General features: G+C 36.7%; 1 protein-coding gene across 2 annotated transcripts in view; it reads left to right on the forward strand.

The window, feature by feature from the left end:
* Nucleotides 1-17,939, forward strand: part of GABRG3 (gamma-aminobutyric acid type A receptor subunit gamma3) — a 335,383-nt gene that overhangs the window by 12,753 nt on the left and 304,691 nt on the right. For both annotated transcript variants that reach the window (XM_057404470.1, XM_057404471.1), the window contains exon 3: nt 5,232-5,299. In XM_057404470.1, coding sequence (XP_057260453.1) covers nt 5,232-5,299 — 68 coding nt within the window. The remainder of the gene's footprint in view (nt 1-5,231; nt 5,300-17,939) is intronic.

Consider the following 17,939-nt stretch of genomic DNA (forward strand, 5'->3'; position numbering starts at 1 on the left):
CTTGTGTGTTAGAGAAAGGTAAATGAGGTAAACAAAAGATGAAAGTGCTGAAGACTGATTGATGTTGTTGGTGGAATATGAAGAATAAAAGTGATTCATAGTTAATTGAGGGAGTCCCTTTATGTGCATGTTGTCATTCACACTTCTGGACAAAATGGCAACAAAACCTAGCAAGTGAATAAAATACCCTGTTCAGAGGACTGTGTTCTCATCCTGCTGTTGCTGTCATCCAAGCTTCCTTTCAAGTCGGCACTCAGCTTTTGATTATCCTTTTGATTTTCATTTGCAGTCATGTTTTGGTAGTTTGATCCTAACCTAAAACGTAGGGATGACACTTCTGTCGAGTTTCTCTGGCTGTAGCATGTGAAGGTCTTGGTTCTGTTCCATCAGTTTTTCACTGATACCTTTGTAGAATCATAGATTAGAATTATAGAATCATTTAGGTTGGAAAAGGCCCTTAAGATCATTGAGTCCAGTCATTAACCTAGCATTGCCAAGTCTACCATTAAACCATGTCTCTTAAAGTGCCACATCTAAAATGCCATTTTAAATACCTCCAGGGATGGTGACTCAACACCATGTCTTTCTTCAAATGTGGTAATTTGTCTTAAAATATAGAAGTTTTAGCTGACCATAATTACCCCTGATAAGTGACTTGTTAGTGTAGCAGTTTGTTTTACAGGAACAAACCGGTTGCCTGTAAGGTCATGTAGGAAAATATTAATAATCATAATCACTAATACAAAGTAAAAATTAACACTATAATCACAACTACTACAGCTACCAATAACTGTGTGATGATTTATTACAGCTTTATCCCAATTTTAAAATAGCAATTTATGTGCTAATGAGATAATGTAAAATATAATTTCAAAAAATATCTCATTACCGTAGAGCCAATCTTGTTAGTGGTGTGCATTCAGAAGTCTTGTGGAACTTCGGCAGAGTTTAAGTGGCTATGTGTTTCTGGAACAGAGCTCATATTCTGTTTATGTGGCTGCATGCCTCCTAAAAATCTGGTGCTAGTTGCTTTGCTTCTATAAATACGTGTGTATTGATCCATAACATTTTAACCACCTCTGCTCTGGCTAAAACTAGAATCATTTAGACTTGGTAGTTGTTTGAACAGTATAAGAAAGGTTAACTCTCAACAAAAAATAATTTAAATTTTATTTAAAATTTATAAGAGCTCGTGTTTAAATGAACTTGCAATAAAGTATTTCTAAACATTAAACTTTAAAAAATAATTCTAAGTATTTATGATTTAGGCAGGAACATAAATGCTATTTGGCTAGAGTTAATTGTGGAGGAAGCTTTCTGTAGGAAGGAAACAGAATGGTTTCATTCATGAAATAAGGATCAATTCTGGATAGCAGAGAACTATCAAAAATAAAAGATATTTTAAAAGGATAGAAAATTTTAAAGTACTAAATAAGCAAAATGGCAGGAACTTATTGCAGAGTTTATTCCTTACATTACTTGTGAAGCTTTATAAAATCCCTTTTTCAATTTTTTCATAAGTCTTTACAATTTCTCCCAATTCATCTGTTTTTTTTTTTTAATTTTTTTTTTTTTTTTACACACATGATCAGCTTGCATATGTTCAAGAGTAATGTCTTAATGGATTTTAATGTGTTTCAGGCTCAGGTACTGTTTATTTCACCAGTGTAAATCTATAAAGCAGGACGACACAAATCCTGTAGTAGGCCTGCATGGGTATTTGTGATCAGGTCATTATTCTAGCTGTTTCTGTGTTGTGGTGTTGTCCAGACATACCTGACCTAGCTTTATACTAATTTAATTAAGTGTCCACCTGGCTTCTGAAATGAGCTTTGCAGGTAGTGTTGAACTCATGACTCCTGTGGCTAAGTGTTTTTTGAATTCTCTAATGTTTTTAGACAAATTTCACTTGGATGTGTCTTTGTAATGTAATAGTCACAAGGCTGACTGGCATTTAAACATTCTGTCTGTCTCAAAGCCATGCCATTTAGATCAGATGGGGACTATTATTTAAATATTGATGTGACCTTAATTTTGTTTGCAGATATTTTGATTGGCTTGATAAATTCCTTCCTCAGTTAAAACTAACATGTTTGAAGATGAAATGATTGTGATAAGCAGCTAGCTAACCTTAGCACTGTGCAGCAGCATAACACTGCAGTTACTTGGATGTGCTGACATTGTCTTTTAGGGAAAGTTAACTACCATGTAAAGATTATTTCAAAGAACTTTGAGAAGGTTAGTACATTTGTTGACAACGTTTAATTGCTCTCCTGCATATGATATATGCATGGTTCTGCCAGTAATTTTTACAAGTTTCTGACAGCTCTCTAGAACTATTTTGGGCTGTTGCTGATTTCAGAATGGTACTGGAGCTGAGTATCCATTTGTGATCTTATTGCCAGCTTTTAGTGAGACATTAACACTTAATGTTGTTCAGTCATCAAGACTGTGAGGACATTCTTAGTGCAAGACAAAAGGTTCTATCTGCAGCTCAGCAACTTGATGCATGACTTCAATCAGTCCATGAGCAAAGTGTTCACAAATGAATGTAGTATAATGAAAAACTTGAAATAATTGGTAATGTAACTATTTATGTCTTTCCATTAAACTTAGTTTATATTGAAGACTGGTAGAGGGTGAATTTTTTCTAATAAAATATGATAACTTTAAGACTTGGTTATTTTCTTTTCTATAATGCATTTTGGATGAAATAATCTTAAAATCTTTGCCTCATCATGTTAGGTATTTTGAATTGAAATCCTTGAATAAAACCCCCTGAAATTTATACTTAGTGGTTCTCCCAGTTTATATCTGTTTATATCCATGAAAGATCATGTGCAACAACAACTGTACTCTTCTGTCTTTTCTTTCAAAACCTGAACACACATTTGCCATGCAATTTTATTACAATTGTAGTTTCTGCCTCTGCCTAGGAAAATAAAGTATAATTCAAAGAAACTTTCAGTCTTTTTTTTTGTAGTGATATAATAGCTTACGTGTATTTATTTATTTGTTTGCTTTTAATTTGAATTTCACTGTGAATGTCTGAGGTTAGTTGATGATTTAGTTTGACATAAGAAGTGCCTGCTGCTTAGTTTTGTTCTGTTTCAAGATTAGATGTTTACTGTAAGACGAAATTCTCTTTAGCATTAACAAGCACTTCTTCATTTTTTGGTCCAGCACATTCAGGAGAAATTATGATCACATAATCTATTTATATACTTAGCTGCAATGATTAAACAAAAATGGATTCCAAGCACTGTGTTCTGGTCCTGAACTTTGTCCCTAATCCTGCTAAAGTTCAATTGAGTGCCAATTTACATCACTGTTTAGTCCCATTAACACTCACCAGAACTCCTTAGTGTTGAAATTCCAGCTAGATATGTGCCTAAGACCAAGAAAGATCAGAGCCATTTATTCCACATATGCTGTCTTGGTAAAAGAGCTAGCTGCAGTTCCCCACTATTACCAATTCCTATGTAATGACATTTATTACTGCATTTTGAGGCAAGTCTTATTACCAGAAGCTGCTAGACTCCTATTTTGCTATTAGCTGGGTACAATTAGAGTTGCATTAATCAGTTGTGCTTGTTCAGCTGAGTTCAGATTTTCTTTTGCTCAGGGGAAGATCCAACAAGTTTTTAAGCCAGTACTTCAGACAATTTGAAACTGTGACCATAAATAATCCTGGAAGTTTTGACCATATGCAGTAAAAGAAGTGTGTGTCACTTTATGAATTCTAAGGAATGGTTATCATCTTCAACCACTATTTATACCCACTTTAATGTGTGTTTTTGCAACATCAGATCTACTCTTCCTAATGATATGTACATACCAAAGTCTTACATGACAAGCCAGCCTGCCTTTCTAACTTTTAAGGTACTTCAGAATTTTTCAGCATCATAATGTTAGTCTGAAATTTGAGGGATGGGGGGGGAAAAAAAAAAAATCATCTTTACATGTGTAGATGCCTGTTTATTTTCAGCTTTGTGCAGAATGGCTTCTTAAGCTTTAGATAAATTAATTGAGAGAATCTTCCCATGGAACTGTGGTATTTAACTGTTCATCACTTCTCTGCTTAGTAGCTTCCTCAAGGAAAGCTGAGTTTTGAGTGGCTGATGTACTTGCATTTCCTCATTCGAGGGGGCTTGAGGGTAAGGGGGGGGGGGGAGAAAAAAGCCTCGAGTTCAGCATAGTTCCCAAATTTCAGTGGTTTGAATTGTTTTCTGGAGGTTTTTGAAGACCCTGAGTAAGGGTGGTGCCTCTATAGGAAAGGGAGATATCTAACAGAAGCTGTTGCCTTACGAGGGCAAAGTTTCCATCAGCTCTGACTATGTAGGTTATAACAGGACTACTTACATAGTTCTGGTCAGCTAACTCTGTAGAAAGTAAAACACAAATTAATATCTCAATTCAGAGGTTAATGTATACGCTGTGAGGTCAGAAGGAGGGCCGTATAAGACAAATGTGTCTTTCAGTGTAAAAGTGGCATTAGAGTTAGCCTACACCACCAGTAAGAGCTATCTGAATAATGTTCATCAGGTACACTGCCACCAAAAATCCTGAAATAAATCCTAGTGGCCTGAGCTACGGAAAGGAGTACAGAGCTTGTCTTAGCCTATTAAATCCTGGAAGTCTGAAAACATGGAAGATCTTGTGAGAAAATTGCATGTAATAAATCAAATCAAATTCAAAAAGCTTTGGATGAATGAGTGCAAAGGCAACGTGGGCTGGAGGGAATGAGTCTAAATGGAAAGGAGAACAGTTGCTTAGGTCTAGCTAAAGGGATTTCATCATAATTTTCCTCTAAATTAAGATTATTTCAGGGCCAATGAGATGAGAAAATCTGGAAAGATTTTTTGGTGTGGAACAAGCATACTAAAGGACCTGCGTGTTGAGGTAGTAGAAAAAATGATATGCTCCATTATTTCTAGTTTTGTGTCAGTCATGTTATGTTCTGACTTTGAGCCACTGTGCTTAGTACTGAAAGCTTGTTTAACAAGTTGCTGCTGAAATAAATAGGGATCATAATGATAAAGTGGTACAGGCTGTAATTTATGACATTTTTTGATTCAAGGAAAAGACCCTTGTCTTCCGCAAAAAATATATTATCCATATTTCTCAGTAGCTCTACCTGAAGAGCAGAACTTACGGTTATTGGGGAGGAAAATATTTAAAGTGATTACTTATGTTTTCTGGAAAATCATTTTCTTTTTTTTTCTTCACAGTAAAACCAACAGTTATTGATGTTGACATTTATGTCAACAGCATTGGTCCCGTATCATCAATAAATATGGTAAGTGACTTGCTAACAAAAATTTTTATCTGGACTGCTGGTTTTGGCATCAATACTAGCTTTTGAAAAAGGCATAAATACCACCAGGATAGGTTGTTTTTATTGTTGATTTAGTTTTGTTTTCAGCTATAGCTCTGTTTTTCAGATGAATCTTTTGTGTCTCTTCAAGACAGGAACAAGCCTACAAGCCAGTATTATCCTCTGTGTTGTCTACCACAAAATGCTGGTAGATCTTGAATAGCAAAATAGCCTTCATAGCTAAAAAAAACCAATATATATGAAGCATAGCTAGTGTCAAGAAAAATCTGAATTCAATGTTTCAAGAGTCAGTCGAATATACAGAGCTTCATAATGTGGAATTAATGAGAATCATCACATACTATCAGTGTATTTATTTGAAATTCATCATCTCTTCAGTGGTTACTCTTCTTTCAGTAAGTTATTAACAATCTTTAGCCTTAAAGTACAATTTTGAAGAACTTGTACGTAGCTATACTGCATGTACAAAGGCAGGAGAAACTGAAGAGTCTGTGTGATAGTGTGACAGTAGCAGACTTAGCAAAACATAAGTAATTTGTTGCAGTCTTAACTCCAGCATGTTTCTCAATTCCATAGTAATACATTCAGATTTAGAAAGCAAATAATTTCTTGTATCTTTATGTAGTTATAGAGGTATGGGTTGCTGTAGCTTCTTGTGCACCTTCATGTTCGGAATCAGTACCGTATTCCTTCTTGTAAGCTAAGCTGAATTTTTCCTTAATACAGTTTAGTAACAGAGGGCCTGTTAATATCTTAATTTACTTACAGCTCTTACACTAACCTCTTCAGAGAAATTACTTTCTCTTTTTCACAATGACATTCAAATGCTGCTGTGTACCATGTCCATATAAGAATCTAATAAATGCGCTGCATGTACGTTTTGTGGTTTTGAGTAAAAACTCCTGAATTTGAAATGTGGTCATTCATCCTGGTTGTTTTTGCCTGTGTATGTGGGAGAATGGAAATTGTTGCAGCATGTCAAATACTGGATAGTCAGAGACTCCCATGCCCCCTGGTAATGGGAAATCTGGCAAATACAGACAGAACAAATTATGTACTGGGACCAACTTGGCCACATATTTAGAGTGTGAATTGTATTGGTCATATTTCATAATGAAGCACTGAATATCAAGCAATGGTAGTACCTTCTTCATTCTTGAACTAATAAATATCTAATTATTTTGCCCTTCCCCAACTGTGTACTAAATGACTTGTCCAGGGAATAATTTATCAAAAGACCTATTTTCTGGCTTGCATTTCCATATACTCTAGGAGTGGGTACTCTGTTAAAAAACAATGGAAACAATGGTACGGATGCTTACTTTTTGAAGTCTTTTTGGGTGTTGGAGATGTATGTGGAATAATAATTAAGAAAGCATTTGATCAGAACTGATTCAGATAGGAAGAAAGAAAATATAATAATAGAAGGAACCAGTGGTTCCTGGAAGATTGTTAGGGCACAGTCAAAACATGACTAATTTACTTATCCTTTAACTTTGAGTTCAGAGTATCTTATGGCACCAAGATGGAAAGACACTAGGTTAAAAACTGCATACTGTATCTCCTTGGTAGTAGGCGATCTTAATAGGATGATTAATGAGTATATGGTGTAGAGAAATTCCTTGGTTGCAGCTGAAAAAAAACTATTTATAATCTATAAGGGCAAATGATAAAAAAAAAGATGAAATATAAAATGCAGGTACCTGAAGTTTTTAAGGACTTAAGTCTGTGTAAAACTTTATTTAAACTTCTGAACAGAAATGGATCATGTTTCAGATATGCTTGTGGAAAGTATATCCTACTGAAACTGGATCTAAACTAGCTAAGCACTTTTTGAGTTTCACCTTTATTCTCAAACCTAGTTATCAATACAGGAGATTAATATTAAGCACTCAAATGTAATAGCAAACTGTCTTCCAGAAGCTCAATTTCTGCTCTGTTACTTTGGATCTGATCCAGACTTACATGAGAGAGCAGAAAGGGGCTTGTAGTCTCAAATTTACAATGAAGGTAAGTCCTCCTCTCAGACCTACAAGCTGTGTTACTGTGTTACTCTTCTCCAATGGAAGAACTGATTGAGGAGCTACTTTTCTCCCCATTTGTGTTACTTGATTTTTTTTCTGTTGATTCTGTGATTCTAAGATTCTATTTCTGTTTGTCTACAGTATGCAGTAGCACTGTGATGTTCTACCAGAAAAAAACAACAAAAAAACCAAACCAAAACAAAAAACAAAACCCAACAAACAAACAGCATTTTTGGGGATTAAAAATACTATTTAAAAATATTTTTAAGTAAGCAGTTTTTAGTGTACCCTGTGAACTGCTGGAGCATGGGTACGTGTGAATTAGCTGGAGATTACCTGTGGCAGAGGAAGAGGAGGGAAGGGACCATCTTCAACCTGATTCCTGTCATATAACTGAACTGTTGAAGAGAGATGAACGTGTGTGAAAATTGTGTACAGAGTTTAGAATAGTATTCTGAGAGAAAAAAAGAGTATTCCTGTGAGAAGCTACATATGCTATGTTGCTCAGCAGGACAGGAACTTTTAGCTTTTCTGCACTAAATTATTATTAAAAGGTGAGCTATTCTGTCAAGGCAACTCGGCAAGTTGATTGAGCAAAAAGAAAGATGATTACACTGATTTCCATCTCTTCTATTTCAAGAGTGAGATCATCAACATGTAGAAGGAAGACTTCCCTGCTGTGTACTTCCAAACTTAGCCCTTAGCTCTATCATTTTTTTCTAAATCTGCAGTGCTTCTGAGGCAAAGTCATGTGGAGCTTCTCTAAAGATCAGACTCTGCAGGTATATTTTCTTATCAGTTTTCATCAGTGCTTTCCATCCTGTGGGTGAAACCTAGGAAGTAAAATAATTTTCTGTAAGTTATCTATTCAGTGGATGTTCAGTTGAATGCTAACGCCAATTCTGTAGAGCAAAGCTTTTCAGATGTCAATAACTTTGTTATAATTATGATTAGACTTAAGCATGAGTATTAAGATCTCATTGTTTCTTTAACAGTCAGGGAAAAGACAGGTGCTACCAGACACCTACCTACAGCAAAGATAACCTCAGATGAATTGTATGTGAATACTTGTGACTCTGAGAAAAGAAATCCCCTTAGACTGAGACTAGAAGTGCCACAAGGGGAAAAAATATTAGGGATCCCTCCAAATAGGCTTGCAGTCAAAGCAAAGTCAGTGTTCTCTGTGACAAAGATGGCATAATCCACAGGAATATATGGTTGACCCTGCATTCCAGACTGTTTGCACTTTCCCTAAAATGGAATTGTTGTGAATGCTTCATCCCTGGCAATGTTCAAGGCCAGGCTGGACAGAGCCTTGGGTGACATGGTTTAGTGTGAGGTGTCCCTGCCCATGGCAGGGGGGGGTTGGAACTGAATGATCTTAAGGTCCTTTCCAGCCCTAACTGTTCTGTGATTCAATGATTCTAAAAACCCTATCACTGATTCATTTCTTAGTTGCTTTCCAAAATATGTAGAACCTCAAGATTTCCAGAAAAGACAGGAGAGATTGTATGAAAGTAACATAGATGCTCTGCTATTACAGATTCATCTTTATAACATCTTTATGATGACAATAGAAACTTGTTTTCTGGATAGACAGTGGTGACTCTTTGTCTGTGACATGGAAGATTATATATGGAATAGTCTAAAAGAAGTTCATGTTAATTAGCAAGGAAAAGGAATCATGTGAGAACAAAAAGGTAAAAGCAGGCTGAATAATTAACTAAGTGATACTGGGAGGCAGTTTTAAGTGGCAACGGCTTTGAAGGAGAAAGTAATTTCAACATTTAGATCTATGGCTTGATGTTATGAAATGACAGAAATGACTGATACTAGAGGAGAGTATTTTGAAATTGAAAACTCTGAGATGCTTGAGTGCATGTTCAGAAATTTTAGGGTGACTTGTTTAACAGATAAAAGCCATCTATTGAATGAATATCTTGATGCCTGCCTTTTATCAAAATCGTAATTGGATATGAACTTGAACGCATCTAAAAAAGACCCATACACTAGTTGATTTAAAAGTAAATGACACACGGATGTTCTGCACCCAACTAAGTCTTCCTGTATGCATATTTTATCACTTTGTCTTGGTTTTCATCTCTTCATAAAGAAAGTTACAGAAATCCTCAACTTGCTATTTCATGTTAGAGCGTCATTAGAGAACCTGCCTTGTAGGGTGCAATATTCATTTCTACCACAAGATTTTATCTTTATTTAAAAAAACTTTGTCATACCTGTAATCATAATGAACATGATTCCGCTGATGTTAGGGATCTTCTGAGTGAGTTTTAAAACTTTTAAAATTCATCTGCAATCTTGGTTCCCCCCCCTTTATATTGTAAAACAGGGGGTTTTGTTGGTAAAGAATGAATACCATTCGTCAGTGTCATTTATGCATCAGAACAATGCCCTTCATTTTTTACACCATTTTTACAATGAATAAAACCCAGAAGAGCCCATGTACCTTAATTTTTTTTCCACCTGAGAGTTTGTCCCTAGTCTAATTGGACATAATTTCCTTTATTGTCCCATTGCTTAAAACTAAAGGTTTAGAGAGTTGTATTTCATTTCCCTTCAAGCTTTTTTAGTGAACATGGTGTCCCTTGACAGTTAAGTACTCTTATACATGCATTTTCTGGTACAGACAAGGTATTTCTGCTGAGTGACTGCACAGAACTGAAGAATAAAACAAATGCTTGGTTTCTGCAATTAAGAAAGTCTACAAACTGCAGGGATGTATCTGTATCCCAACACCTCCATGCTTTTGTTAACAGCATATACTTTTCTCCTTTTAAATCACTGTGGTCTTCATTTATTACTTTCTTGTCCTAGAAAAGGGACTTTTATGTGGTCAAAAATAGTTATATTCTAGGTTCTTTATATGTTTTCATAGGTTTCTTCCTCAGAGCTCTCTCCACCTCTGTCTTCTTGTGTGTCAGCTTTTTGTTAGGTGGTTTTGCTATATAGAGTGTTGGACAAGCTGTTTTCTAGCCTTAAAACTGCTATTTCTTCCAGAAACTCGTGCCTTTTTTCCTACTTCCACAAATTACATTTGCAACCCCTGAGTGCTGAAGCAAGTTGGTGACAGGAAAATGGTTTTGTAATAATATTAGGTTTTTGCATACTACAAAAAAGCAGACGCTTTTGACCGTAGTTCTGGATGTGTTTTAATTAAACAGGCATTCCAGTGAGATAGAGTCACTTTGTTAAAAACAGCAACAAACAGTTTAATGTTAGTATACTGATTTTACTGTTTATTTAATTTTCAATGGCAAAGATAAGGAAACTGTTCAGGGCTCTAGAGCTGTTGTAAGAACCCTAAACCAAACAAACTGCTACCTCCTTTTCTGACTGTTTTCTGTTCTTACCTGAAGGCTGTTTTTCTCAGAGCTTATCTAAGAAAATGCATTCTTTGGGAGACATAGGAGCAGGGATAGCTGCTTCCTGCTTTCTCTAACTAACTTGTTTTGTCTTATTTTGCAAGGATAACAGAATTTTCAAAAGTGCTTAAGGACCTTAGCCATGGGAGGTGTTAAATACCTAGGTATAGTAACATGTTGCAATTCTCATACGTATAGCTCGAAAAAGTTAGGACCATGTTCACAAAGGTATGCAAGTGTCAAGTTCTTTCTTACAGTGCCTAGCTTAATATAAATGTCAATGGTTGTTAAATACTTATATCAGTCTGAGCTCCACTGATATTTTCTTTGCATAGATAGTGAATTGAGAAGAAAACTGTATAATTCTTGGCACTTTCTGTGAGTAATCTTCTATAGGAATTCTGGTCTTTAAAAAAAAAAAAAAAAAAAGGTTGTAATAAAGGTTTGTTGTACCTGTTGTGATTTGTGATTTAAAAAAGCTGTTTGAAGGAAACAAATTAGGCCAGCTGTTACAAAGGGGGTATATTTGGAAAAAATGGAGAAACCCTTCAACATGCAGATGCTTTATCACATTTGACATAGGCACAGTGGTGATTACACTGTCATGTAGTCTGCTTCTGTATGAATATTCTTCTCTGAAGTCAAAAGTTCCTGTGAAGACTATATGGGAGAAACAGAATAAATATGATTCATCACAGTGAACTGTAACAGAGGCAGAAAACCAGAAACGGTTGGCTACTATTTTGAGAAGGTTTCATAGGACAGCCATTCTATTTCAGACCTTCAGGACGTTATCCTAGAGAAAGATTATTAACACCGTCAAGAAGCAGCCTGGAAATGAAATTTCATAACTGTGTTGAATATAAAAAAGCACAAGCTCAATAGTGGCATTGGTTTATATCTCTGTACAACTTGTGTTCCAGGTAACCTTTGTAAGTGGCAAGTACTTGTGACCTTTCTTGTCTGTTGCACCTTCTCCTGATTCAATTGTACATACTAACCTTTATCGTTATTGTCTGCTGATTAATGTAACTTATTTTCACTTAGGATATATTCATCTCAATAGGCTTGAAGTTCTCAGTGTCTGTTTTGGATCAAAAAAAAAAAGGGCATGTGTGCCCAAGATTTGGTGATTTTTATTTTTTTTTTCTTCATACCTATATTAGACATCTTTTTGTCCAGTAATGTCAGTTACTTGATTTTACTGCTTTTAGTAATTGAAGAATTGGAATGCAAATAGAAATGAAACATTTCCTCCTGTATTACCCAATAAGAATACCTCTGCTTTCAGACCTTGTCTCTCAAAATCATTCTTGGTAACAGTAGCTGGTGGACTCAAGGGATACTGAGCTTTGGCTGATAGTTCATGTTTGGTAAACTTTGTCATCTAACTGAGACAAAGAAATAACTGCTATATGCTTACACACACTCAATATATCGGACTCTGATAGCCCTGTGCTTTCAAACGGCTGTTCAGGTAAATATTTCCCTAAGGTATATTTACTGCAGTGTGCAAAGTATGGCTTTTTTTTCGTTACCTAGAAGGCCTGTAGATTTAAGGTTGAATTACAAGGCAATCAAAACTGTGAACTGTAGAAAGGTATGACTTTATTCTTTCAATTTATAGAGATTATTATATTGTAATAAACCATCTCTTTTTCTAATAGTATCAGTTATTTGATTTTACTGCTTTTAGTAATTGAAGAATTGAGATAGAAATGAAAAAATTCCTCCTGTATTACTTATCTGCCTCTGTCTTGGTCTTCATTTCTTTGGGTGAAATTGTCACTTGATCACGTGCTCACTAAACATCTGGCCATCTTTAAGGCAAAGCAGTTTCAATTTTCCTAAATTGTACTTCATGCATTATGCAAATGTTACTTCATTAGACACTGAGATGAGCTATCAAGCTATATTGTTTGGTCAGAATCATGTAGGCTTGCCTCTCCTCTTGGTGCTGGTTTGAAATCAGACTAACAATTTTGGGTAAGTTCAGTTCATGCAATCATTTTTGTTTGTGATTCAATTAGGGCATACATAAGGATCTAGGTAAACGCAGTCAACGACTTTGTGTTCCTGACTTACGCTGATACCTATGTACAATGTGTGAAATGGCATAAACAATGAAAGAAATAAATTAATCTCTCAGGAAGTGAATGGAATTATGCCAGGCATAAATCTTGAGTCATGCCAAGAGGCTAATTATAAGATTCCAAGTAACCCAAAGTTCATTTTGGTAGTTGAACATATTGGATCCTCACTGCCTTCTCTCTTTTCTTACAATTTGCACTATTGTGGAGAGTGCAAAGTGAAACACCAGTAAGTTGGGAAATTTATTCTGTGCCGTATGTGGCTGAATAAAAAGATGATGTGTACAGCAGTGAAAGATCTGCCTGGTGCTTAATGTTGTGGTCTGAATTCCACAGGGGGCCCAGGTTCTCACCTGAAATAAATGGCTGACTGCATTAACATAAGTGGAAATGTGCTGCCTGTGCTAGTACGTAGGCTTCTTCTTTCATATTTCTTTTTTCCTAAGTACTTCTTACTGTTTTCAGATTAAAAGATTACGTATTAGGAGGGTATTTTTGCATATTATAATCGCGCATATCGTTCTTTTGTAGAGTGTATCAAAAAAGAAAAAAAGACTGCAAGATTTTCTGATTGCACTCACCTGAAAGCTGCTAAGTTTATCTTCATTGTTGTCCTTGCAATGTGTTCTCTCACTCTCTGGTGTCTGAAGCTGTATTTATGTAAATATGTCTGAGCATTTCTTTGCCATGTGGATGGTACTGCAGGAAAGGTATAAGGATATGAAAATGAACACAAATGTAGGAAGCCCCGGAGAATGCCTTAAAAAAGATAAAATTGGACCTACACTTTGGGAGCTGCCTAACTGGACTAGCACACAAAGCTTTTGATAGATTGTGACACAGCTAGATTAGCCAACTGCAAAGAGGCAGATTAAAAGAAGTATTTAGGAGTTTCTTTTGGATTTTGAAAATGTCTGGCTAAACCGGCATTGTGTGAATGTTCTAGGTAATGGGAGCAATGTCACTGGCACATTGAATGGTCAACTTGTGCTTGTTCTTTGGTTTAGCCCAGATTTATGCATGAAACTTTTGCTGACATAGCAATGTTTAGGACTGCGACTTCTTTCAAAATACCCCACCAGAAGAGCCATCAACTAGAGGATGGGGTAAAAGCCTTTTGCTCATAAAGGCCATTGTGCTTGCAGAATCATCAACTGGCTAGTTGTTGAATACAGTAGTGCCTGTGCTGGCAGTTATTTGCTGGCATTGTGCAAGTAGACCTGTATCAAAAGATTCAGGGTAAGCTTATTCAGTAGGAAAAATCTAAACATAAATTTACTTCTCACACAGAAAAAAAACTTCATACTTTTCCTAGCTCTCATGCACCTAGAAGCGCTCCTTTTTTCTTTTTTTTCTTTTTTTTTTTTTTTTTTGTTGTTGTTGCTAGTATACCTATCTTAGCTTTTACATATATATAGGCTGTGATAACAGGTTATCATCTCTCAGATTTTAAACTCTCCATAGGTCTAGAGTTACAAGAGTCTTTATGAAACTCTGAATAAACCAACAAACAAAGCAGAAGTCAAAACCTTAAATACAAATGAGGGACCTGCCAAAAATCTGTCAGCTCCTAAATAAGTGACCTGATTTGTACAGAGTATCACATGGAAACCAAAGTCAGGAACTGGATTTGAAAGTGGTCTTTCATTATTTTTGCGTCTAATTGAACTTTACGAAGTTCAGCTTCCATTTTTGTTCAGAATCTGAATAACCCTTCCATGGGTTAACTCTCCATTTGTGTTAACTGAGTATTTTCCAGGATGAGATGCAGGACAGGTCAGTTTTACTTAGAAAATTGAATGTAATTTTAGCTTTACCTAGTAATTTCTTCCGGTCAAACTACTCTGGATTATAAAATTTCAATGAAAATAGTGAAATAAGGGTCTAAGTACTTGCAGTTGGTGTTATAATCTAATTGAGCATCTATGTAGTATTTTTCTTTGTAAACAGTGGTTTTCAGCTGACTATTGTAAAGGTGTGGGTAAAACTTTCAACAGCAGATATCCATCACAAAACTTTTATTTGCCAAAAGCAGTTCAGACAGTGGTTTGTCTGTTTCTGAAACAAAACTAGGAAGAAGCATTGCTTTCACATTCAAAAGTGAGTGACCGTCCTCCTCCCCCCAAACTTTATTACCTCATGCTAGTCAGAGAGGAAATTAAATTTTAAGGTTTTGGGTGGGATAGAGAGGAGAGAGTATGGTGCAGTTCCTCTGTCAGAGATGCCTTCTGTTGCCACTGTGAAAGTCTGTCTGCAAGTCTGTTTGCACATGCTCTGCAGAGAAAAATGATTTTAGCAACTTATATCTCTGATTCCACCTGTGTTTCATATGTTCCTGTGTGAGCGTGGACTGGATTTCCTGGAAAGCTTACGTTTGAGCTACTGCAGCTGATGTGAAGGAGGAGTATTCTGTGCTCTTAGTGATCTTGCTGCACCGCAGCAGCATAGAGGAGGGAGTTACCTGATTGCCATGGACAATGGGTTGGGGTGCTGTCAGAGGGTGGACTGCCTGAAATAAATGTGAGAAGAACGGACTGAGACATGGATGTCTGGAAGAGCATAGAAGACTGAGGACTGGCTGTGTGTAATGAATAGGAATGGACTGAGGAGTTGGGGTATGAGGAAATTGGGATTGGAGGTAAAAAGAAAGAGCAGGGTGAAAAGAAAAGGGGCACACTGGGGAGGGTGGGTAGGAAAATCTATTAGTAGAGCCCTCATGCTCCTCTAAAATTGAAAAGGGAATTCAAGGCCATGCTCATACTCCTCTTCATAGCTGTGCATAAGTTTGGATGTAAGTATTTTGATTGTTACATTCATATTGTTTATGGGGGCAGCTATCAGCTATGAACTAGTGTCCGTGTATTTTGCTGTATCTGAGTACCCAGCTGAGATACCCTGAAGGTGGAGGAAGTGTGTAGGGAGGGCCAGTGTGTAGCTGGAAAGATAATCACATGATTGAGTCTTAGGCCTGGATATGCTTAATCTGAAAGGGCTGTATAGGTGTAGTCCCAAATTCATTACCATTCAGGTAACATTAAACTCTCCTGGTCTTTGAAGGGGATGGCAAGCGATAGGATCTAAGATGGTCTTTTAACCCAAACAGAGCTCACTGTGATGGAGCTAATATTTTGAACTCTCTTTACCTATAGAAATGACAATTATGGTGGCATATAATAGGTTATTTTGTATATAAAAAGCTAGGAAAGTATTCACAAAAGTTATATTTAAAGACTTTTTGGAGTTGAAAAATCAAAGGTATGGTTGATTGTTTATTTTTTTTTTCTCACTTGTATTTAAGCATTTCTTGATAATCTATCATGTTTCCGAAAACTAGTTCCTCCTTTAGTATACACAAAGTTTCTCTGGTCTGAGATTTTTTTGTTCATTAAAAGGTGATTTCTTTTTATTGCTATTGCAGTACCAGCAGGTATTTGTATGGAGGCGTCAGGAGGGTCTTGGGATTGAAGCAGCAGAATGCTGCTTTAGTAGAACTGGATCCTGCATCTGCCTCAGAAAATTTTGTGGAATGTGGAATAAAAGGTTTACAACAAACTTCTCAAAATGACTACTAGTTGGATGTGCCTTACTTTAGTAACCTATTATTATACTCTGTGGCCTGATATGCAGCAGTGCAATAGATACTGAGCTGATGAGTGTTGAACATAAGTCCTATGTCATTGCATATTATCTAATAGAAAATACTCTGAAAAAAACAAGGTAAACCTGATTTTGAGCACCAAAAAGTTCTGTGAACTTCTGACTTACTCTCAGAGTCAGAGGTATGATGAGTCTTTTTGGGAACTCCTCTGCTGAGCAAACATCTAGGGAGATGAGTGTGTCTTAACACAATTGACTTATACTTCTTGGTACATATTAAAAGTAAGTAAATTGAAAGGACCTTCATGACATTCTAAACTTTCCCTATATTTCTCTCTTTACGATATCCTTAAGTGCTTGTTTTCTTACTGTAAATTTGCATCAGCTACAGATTTCATGGGCTCTCCTAGGAGAACTAGAATACAGGGGCTTCCAGTTGCCATTGCATCCACACACAACTGAAGAGCACTCTGTCTTGTCCTCGTTTTACCATCATCTTCTGTCTGCAGCTGAGAGGTATAAGTTCTTCTGCAATGAGGTGTGATTCAGGTAAGACTTAAAATCCTCTTGCTGTTTAAAGCAAGTGTTTTGATATCTTTAATAGCTCAGTCCTAGATTTCTGGGGTGGCTAATTGTCGTGGTTTAAACCCAGTCAGGCAACTCATTCACTCACTCCCCCCCCCCCTTCCTTCCCTCCCCCTACTCCTGGAGGGGGGGAGAGGAGAATCGAAAAGAATGCAACTCCCATGGGTTGAGATAAGAACAGTTTAGTAACTAAGGTATAACACAAATCACTACTGCTACTACCAATGATAATAATGATAAAGGAAATAACAAGGGAAGAGAATACAACACCTCAGCACCAGCCGACTGATAACTCGCCCCCCCCAGCCCGACCAAGCACTGACCCATACCTCCTCCAACCCCGCAGTCCCCCAGCCCTTCTGGATAACTCTCAGTTACATCCTGGGCATGACGTGCTGTGGTATGGAATACCTCTTTGGTCAGTTTGGGTCAGGTGTCCTGTCTCTGCTTCCTCCTGCCTTCCCCTCCTCCCTGGCAGAGCATGAGGCTCACAAAGTCCTTGGCCAAACCAAAACATCCTTGTTATCAGCTCTGTTCCCGAGCCAAAAGTCAAAACACTGCACTGCACCAGCTACCAAGAAGGAGAAAAATGACTGCTACTGCTGAGCCCAGGACACTAATGAAAGTGGCTTTGAGACTTAAAAAGATATCCTTCACTGGTACTGTATCAAGTGCAGGTATAGTTCCATGTTTGGTGAATTAATCTTAGTTTTACCACATAGCTTTTTTGTATCAGAAATGCCGAGAGATCTCACTTTCTGGTGGAAATTCAGGATTTTTTACTCAGAATCCACATATACATTACCTGACAAAAGTTTCTGAAGACTGGATTTGCTTGCATGTTGTTTGACTAACATATGTCTCAGGACTAATTTATAGCAAATAAACTTGACAAAACAGTTGCCTGAAATTTATCCAGACA

The sequence above is a fragment of the Pezoporus wallicus genome, unplaced genomic scaffold, assembly GCF_028554395.1.
Source record: "Pezoporus wallicus isolate ANWC-B61680 ecotype Strahan unplaced genomic scaffold, APGP_CSIRO_Pwel_v1 contig_5787, whole genome shotgun sequence".
Lineage (NCBI taxonomy): Eukaryota > Metazoa > Chordata > Aves > Psittaciformes > Psittacidae > Pezoporus > Pezoporus wallicus.